This window comes from Micromesistius poutassou (genome assembly GCF_964030765.1).
Source record: "Micromesistius poutassou genome assembly, chromosome: 13".
Classification (NCBI taxonomy): domain Eukaryota; kingdom Metazoa; phylum Chordata; class Actinopteri; order Gadiformes; family Gadidae; genus Micromesistius; species Micromesistius poutassou.
In genome coordinates, this window is record NC_140283.1 from 10,733,214 (window position 1) to 10,741,100 (window position 7,887).

Here is a 7,887-nt window from a genome sequence, read left to right on the forward strand (position 1 = left end):
CCACTCACCCACAGTGGGCATTTTTCTTAATGTCAACAGACGATAGACCACATGGATTCAAGTCAAACTACAACACACACACACACACACACACACACACACACACACACACACACACACACACACACACACACACACAGACACACACACACACACACCCAGACACACACAGACAGAGCCTCATTAATACCCACTCTAATTTGTTCTCCTTTTATGTGTTTGGGTCCGGGCCAAACCACCCTCTCTTGGGTTTCTATGTCGACTGTTGCAAAAAAGAAATTACACCCTTTAAGGAGCGCAGTCACCCAGCAGTTGACAGGGCTGCTGGTATTTGGGGCCCCAGGCCAGCGCCTTTCATCTGGGGCTTTAAGAAGAGCCTGGCATGGTCTCTTCAAACACTCCAACCATAATGACTGAGACGAACACACACACACACATGCACAGTGCTGACAAGTATTTTTCACGTTCAGTAAGCCAGGGCTTAGGGAATACGGAGGCTACCTGGGAGAGGCACGGGTCAGGTGTCTCTCTCTCTCTCTCTTTCTCTCTCGGGCTGTCGATAAAGTGACCGTTCTATCATTCAATGAATGTCATCAAAAGAGAGAAAACAGATAAATGTCTTAGAGCACAGGATGATTTTAGTACGAGTTGACAGAAGGAGTCCCAGTTTAGGACTCACTGTTGTTCTCCTGCAGTGAAACGTTCTATGTTGAACCTCCTGCCGTCAACTTTCGGTTACAGAAACATCCTCTTATTTAAGACGTGGAAAAACAGTGTTCAAGTGTGAACACAACAATGTGCATGATGTACCTCCATTCCGTCCCAGCCCTTCACGTGACATCCTGGTCTCTTTCCAAAGGGGGGCTCCCGACAGCTTTTTCCTCTTCCTCTACCCTGAGAGTTGCAGTGGTCTGGCCTTGTTGTTATGTCTGTTGGATGTCACTCAGTAAGTGCAGAATAACTAACAGTGGTTAACCTCAGGGAGGGGGGGCATCGCGTGATGATGGGCTCAGGGTAACTCAGCCTGAAGAATGTCTTGCTGTGGAGCAAGAGGATGTTTCTCAGGCTCCCCTCTCCATACTCTCACACTGAACCCAAGTGAATGAGTTCTAGTGCATAATGTGTTTCTGTTAATGTGTATGCGTGTGTGTGTGAGTGTGTGTGTGTGTGTGTGTGTGTGTGTGTGTGTGTGTGTGTGTGTGTGTGTGTGTGTGTGTGTGTGTGAGTGTGTGTGTGTGTGTGTGTGTGTGTGTGTATGCATAGAAAGAGATGTGAAAAGAGAGACAGAAGGGGATAGAGGGCTGTTTGTGTGTTGTTGGTTGAGTGTGAGCGTTTGCGTTCCTGCACATACTGCGCACATCAACACTGACTCACACATCAACTGTCTGGGTCGGTCTCTTATTCACATATTGTGGTATCTTTGGTGCAGAGACTCCAGACCACTGCTGGTCATTCCCCTCTCCCACTTTACAGCCGTGACTGTGTGTGTGTGTGTGTGTGTGTGTGTGTGTCAGAAGGGCATCTCCCATCTGCTCTTCAACAGAGAGATATACCGACACATTCTTCACAGCCCCAACAGAGTAGTGGAATTACTTTAACTGCTATTATGGCATTGGCAGCCCTTCAGGGGAAACACAAGAAACTCCAGCAATATCTTGAATGTTATTTGAGGTCACTTAAAAAACTTAAAACAACACACAAGCACAAATATTTGTATCCGGCCTCAAAAACAACGAGAAATATGTGATGTTTTGGAGTTAGTTTGTGTGTGTGTGTGTGTGTGTGTGTGTGTGTGTGTGTGTGTGTGTGTGTGTGTGTGTGTGTGTGTGTGTGTGTGTGTGTTCAAGTTCTGGGACATATTTAGATTTTGTTGTTTGTTTGCTCTCCTCAAGCCAAGGGAATGTAGTCAAAAACAAATCAGCAGGACTGTCCTTTTTTAACCAGAGCTTCTGATGTGGTCTCTATCACCTCCTAATGATTTACATAAAGGACCCAGGATATGTGGTTAATGGTTGTTTTGTTTTTTTTAATATATCGCTTCATGCTAGCTCTGCGTTCTTACCCAACCAGGTCAACCTGGGTTGAACCATTCCGTTTTACATTGGATCGTAAATAAACACCTGCATTGTAAAATGTTGATGGCATTTTCGTCTGTTCATATTGATAGCCTTAATTATTGTGGAATTCCTAAGGCAGAATAAATAATTAATGAATGCATGTCATTATTTCTTATTTGGTGTGTATTATTTCATCTTCATTCCTGGGACGTTTTCCAAAATAGATAAAAATAGTTTTTTTTCTTGCTGTCAATTACTTCAAAGGGGATGCGTTGAACCACTGACGCCAGCCATTCCGCTCGGCCCCTTTTCATTGGAAGTGTTGTGGTGGAGCAGACGAGAGGACAAGACACTTCGGATGTAAGAGAAGAGGATTAATTGATCTCACCCGTGCTTCGAACAGTTCGTCGGTAAGTTTATTTGATTACTCTCGTCCAATTTTCGTCTATTGAAGGAGGACAAACAGCCTATATTCCACTTTATTTGATAAGGAGTTCGCAAAAAGAGTGATCACGACTAGGGGACATCATAGCACACATCTTCGCTATAATTGTTATAATTGAGAGAGAGAGAGTGCTATTGAAATAAGAAACCCAATAAGCAACGAACCTAATTAGTGCACGTTAATATTTATTGTATCAATGTGATTTCTGCCAAAATTATTATCCTAAGAAATCGTAGCTAACCCTTTATTTTTACTCACCTTTTAAGCTTATAGGTCTGCTGTTAATTTATTGAATCAGAAATGTCTAGAACCAATGATTATCTGTCTAACACTGTCTGCTCTCTCGATCTAAATACGCCGATTGTTCACGTATTGTATGGAAAAAAAAATTTAGTTTTCTCCAAATAATAGGATATTTTTCGATTTTCAAACTTAAATCTGCTGTGAAGGCCTGCATATAAAGTCCGTGAGTTTAGTGATTAATGATTTATGTTTTTTCTCGATAGCCATCACACTTCAGTGATAACTGAACCTAACTGTCAGCTGAAATTGTCAGAAATTGTCTGAAAGAATGTCCAGAAGTTGTGATGGGCCATTGTGATTTATAGATTTCTTGGACAGCATTCACGGCACCGACAACTCCCGTAATGATCACTCCACTGCGCCCCCTGGCGGCGGTCTGCCTGCTACTGCTGCTGGTGCCCTGCTGCCTCGGGACCCCGCAATACAACAACGGCTTCTACTACCATGATATTAGTAACGGACACGGGAATAAAGAGAGTAGGTGCAATTATTTTTATTTTTCATCGGTGAGGTCTAGGGGTGGAATATAATATTTGCAGTTAGACTTTATTTGACTAGAGAAAGAAAGGCCTGCAGAAAATGTCCATTCATTGGTCAAGACATTGAAAAGTCTAAATAAAGTTAACCCCAGGAACTCGGATAACTAGTATAACTTGTCACGTTCTTTATTTATTTACAACAATTAGCCTACATAAACTCGACCCTCTATAACAAAGCATCTTCCAGCTGGTTCCCTCACCTGTGTGTTGTGTTCACACCTCTCCCAGTCTTCTACAACGGGGTGCAGCTGCACGTGGAGTCCCAGCAGTCCCTGGTGTCGGCCAGCAGGGGCAGCAGCGTCACCCTGCCCTGCCACTTCCGCTACGAGCCCGAGCTGAGCGCCCCGCGCCGCACGCGCATCAAGTGGTCCTGGCTCCCCGCCAGCGACCGCCACGACGACTCGGACCGGGACGGCGTGCCCGACATCATCCGGGAGACGGAGGTGATGGTCGCCATGGGCAACCGCCACCGCAGCTACGGCGGCTTCCGGGGCCGCGTGCGCCTGCGTCGCTCCGCTCCCGGCGACATGTCGCTGGTCATCAGGGAGCTGCAGCTCAACGACACGGGCCGCTACCGCTGCGAGGTCATCGACGGCGTGGAGGACGAGAGCGTCACGGTGGACCTGGAGATGAGAGGTGGGTGTACGTCTGCCTGTCTGTCTGTGTGTGTGCGTGCGTGTGTGTGTGTGTGTGTGTGTGTGTGTGTTAGGACTTACAGGTGAGGCGCCTGTAGTGTAACGGTAACCAGAGCCACATTTGGCTCACTCATGCCTTGTATAGTGCACTATTTGGCCGCATCACCATTTTGTAGTGCTGTCAAATCTGGCTCTCTGGCTCACTGTCCATAATGCAGCGGGAAATGAAGTGCACAACTGATGTGCAACTATTCACACCCCATATACCGAGATGCATAGCGTCCTTCCTTATCACATTTATTACCGACGCGTTATCCCATCTAACACCTGTCGGCTTGTTTATGCAAACCAGATGTCATGCCTACATCGATGTCTGTTGCCCCTGCCTTACCTGTTCCTAAATAGAATACGATTTAGTGTTCACTCTATAGGGATCAGTGAAAATGGGATCCAATTTGAACACAGCGATAAAGTTTATTTGTTCATATTGGTGTAATCCTGTCCCCCCACTTTAGGAGTGGTATTTCCCTACTACTCCCAGCATGGACGATACCATTACAACTTCCTGGGGGCCCAGGCAGCGTGTGAGGAGCAGGACGCTACCCTGGCGTCGTTCGAGCAGCTGTTCGCGGCCTGGGAGGATGGGCTAGACTGGTGTAACGCGGGCTGGTTGGCCGATGGCACTGTGCAGTATCCAATCACAACACCCCGGGCGGGCTGTGGGGGTGTGGCTCTGTCACCCGGATTGCGTAGCTATGGACAACGGCATCGGCTGCTTCACCGCTACGATGCCTTCTGCTTCTCTGCCTCGCTCAATGGTCAGTAAATGTGCATGATCGGCATATTTTCAAGCCGTAGGACTAAACCATACGTGTGTTCCTAACCTCACAAAATAAACTCAAATAATTTTTTTGTCATTTCAATAATTTAGATTTTTTTTTTTCACTTTCATATAATATCTTTGATAGACGACTTGAACAAAACAACTCTTTGTGTATGGGCCTCCGTTGCCATAGGAACGGTTTACTTCCTGATACACCCGTCGAACCTCACCTTCCCGGAGGCCCAGCAGGCGTGTGGGAGCGACGGCGGCCGTATCGCTACGGTGGGACAGATCTACGCCGGCTGGAAGCTGATGGGATTGGACCGCTGCAACGCCGGCTGGTTGGCTGACGGAAGTGTCCGCTACCCCATCATTAAAGCCCGGGCCAACTGCGGCACAGAGGAGCCGGGAGTGCGGAGCTTTGGATTTCCTACGCATGACAAGAAATTTGGTGTCTATTGCTACCGGTTGACCTAATCAACGACACTTCAACATTACCCAAGAGACAAATACAAAAACCTAACCAGCAAAACCACAGTGCACTGACTTAACCGTTTGAACTCCTGGAGGTTAGCAATAGCTGAGGTCAACTTGGTTATTGTTACTTCTTCACTATTATCCATATTATGTTCACTGTGCATTCACAATGTGTTTCAGGCTTACTTCAACAGTATATATTCACAATGTCACCCATGGAAACAGCTCTGTAGAACCATCATCACTATCGTTCAAACAGCCAAACAGCTGGTGCCTTCCTGCTACAGGAACTTCATGGCGAGGGAGTTCATTTTTTGATCATGAAAACGGTGTTATGTAATGCTCTTTACTGAAGTACCACTATGGAAAAATAGGCAATTCTGAAAGTGTATCTTACTGTATTAATGTATTATTATGTGTTGAGAGATGTGTTAGCTGAGGGCTGTGCTACGCTGCAGCAGCCTTTGTTTGTTATCAACGAGGTGTTAAAGCAGGGGAGACCCAGGGGTAGCTCATGATGTTAATTACAGGAGTACAGTCGCATAATTACCTTATTTAGCTACACCTGTTTTCACCACTACTTTTACACCTCTGAGAAAGGCAATTATAATAGCCATGAAACGTATACTACCTTTGTTTAAAGCCCTATTGTAGGGATAATAGCATTTAGTAGTTATTATACCTTAACAAAGGTTGTCTATGGGGCTATATATTTTGTATTATTTTCTACAATGTAATGTTTTTGTTTGATATGTAATTGAAAATCATGTCCTTTGTGGTGAAACTGACAGAATCCTTGTTTTTATTGAATCACTATTTCAGGAGTACAAACCACACCTTCAACAGTGTTCAGTTCGGTTAGTTTGTTGATGAGTAAGACGCAGTTAGCAGGTAGTTGGGTGAAGAACTGTGTGCTTTGGTTTGGTAAGGAGCTCTAGGTGGACAATTCCCCTCTGGACCTGGAGAAATAGATGTAAGGTATAGGAGATGGCCAGACGAAGGTGTGAGTAAAGAATGCTACGAGACACAGGTAGAAAAGGGAGTTTAAGTATAGGTGAATTGGTAGTTAGTTAGGGGAGGCAACAGGCTTTCCCCTGAACTTAAGTTTACACAACTCCATCTTAATAGCTCCCTCTCTGTGTTAATTTACACAATAGAGAGCTCTATCATTTCTAAACAGTGTAGCCGGACAGGTCAAAGAGAGCCCAACTCTACTGACGTAACATACATCTTCAGCACAACATATCAGTTTGGCTCATTCTGCAAGGGAACCATCCACCATCCATGCTGTTCTGCTGACTTGGAGGTTTGTGACACTGGGAGCATTGCTTCGTGTCCAAGCAGGAATGCCAGGGGCCGGGGTCCAGCCCATGGCGGGCAGAGAGGTGAGAGAGCCTACTCACCGGACCATACAAACGGCCACTGTATCTGACTCACAGCCGTGCTCCAATTTACTGTACAGCAGGCCATAAACACACGCGCCCCTCTGTCTGGCCGCGAGATGCTTTTAGGTGTAGCAAGGAAAGCTACCTGCGTCGTTACACCCTGCTCACGAACAGAAGCCCCAGTGATGGAGTCGGGAGCGGAGGCCTGGAAGGCCACGTCTTATTGACGCCCTTTGGCCAAACATGGGTGGAGTGAGCGGTGGTCAGACGGACACACAGACAAGCATAGACACACGGCAGAGAGGTATGCAAACATTGATGTATCCCGTGCGCGCATGAATTAACATGCCACTTAGGTACACAACTGTATACCAACGCTAACACTGTAGGCGCCTGTGCATTTTCAGGTGCAGATGTTTTTTATACGTACGTGTGTCCCATTGAATTGTGCATCTGTGTACACACACTTGCTTACTTGTGTGTGCGCATCTATGTGACAGTTTTTCGTGAAGATCCACACACACACACACACACACACACACACACTCACACACACACACACACACACACACACACACACACACACACACACACACACACACACACACACACACACACAAACGCTCTCATGCACACACACACACACACACACACTGTATTAAACAGGTATACATCCACAGAGGGAATGTGTTTTTGCTGCCATGTTCAGATGAAGGTATCCCCTGTGTGTCACTGTTTGCCTTGGTTTCCAGAGGAAGTAAAAATAAATCATGTATAGGAGCCATTCCAAGTTGTTAAAAAAAAGTGTTATACTTTATACTCTACCTTTATTTCAAATTTGTGAGTGTCAAATTGCCGTTGTCAATTCAGACATTTCTATGGATGCAAATAGCATCAATTTCTCAACCTCCTTGTTTAAATTAACACGTTTTACACTATATTTATAACCAGTTTATAAAATTATCATTGTATTACGTTGTAAGCTTACCCCGAATTACACAACTAAGCAAGGCAGTCCTGGTTAGCCGTTACAATAGCTATAGCCTATACACACATTCGTTCAGATGTATGAAAGGACATCTTAATTTTAAGGATTCAATTCACAAAAAAACTTTTTCAATATGTGCAGGTATGAATGAATAACAAGTAGACTATGAACGGCTGAACTTGACCAAAAGGAGAAATCAAAGAAGGGATTTTCTTTTTCAGACTTTTTTGAAGGC

At 45.3% G+C, this 7,887-nt stretch overlaps 1 protein-coding gene across 1 annotated transcript; it reads left to right on the forward strand.

Annotated features, from left to right (window-relative positions):
- The first annotated feature begins 2,405 nt into the window (after positions 1–2,405).
- Positions 2,406–5,925, forward strand: hapln3 (hyaluronan and proteoglycan link protein 3). Its single transcript, XM_084476973.1, has 5 exons — positions 2,406–2,467; positions 3,111–3,282; positions 3,573–3,980; positions 4,495–4,797; positions 4,996–5,925. Exons 2-5 carry the CDS (start codon positions 3,150–3,152, stop codon positions 5,277–5,279), a joined length of 1,128 nt encoding a protein of 375 aa, XP_084333099.1. The 5' UTR covers positions 2,406–2,467; positions 3,111–3,149; the 3' UTR covers positions 5,280–5,925.
- Positions 5,926–7,887: the final 1,962 nt, after the last annotated feature.

Coding starts and splice junctions, on each gene's coding strand:
- hapln3 (XM_084476973.1), top strand. CDS start 3,150: ATGATCACTCCACTGCGCCCCCTGGCGGCGGTCTGCCTGCTACTGCTG. Junction 3,283..3,572: donor CGGACACGGGAATAAAGAGA/GTAGGTGCAATT, acceptor CACCTCTCCCAG/TCTTCTACAACGGGGTGCAG. Junction 3,981..4,494: donor GGTGGACCTGGAGATGAGAG/GTGGGTGTACGT, acceptor CCCCCACTTTAG/GAGTGGTATTTCCCTACTAC.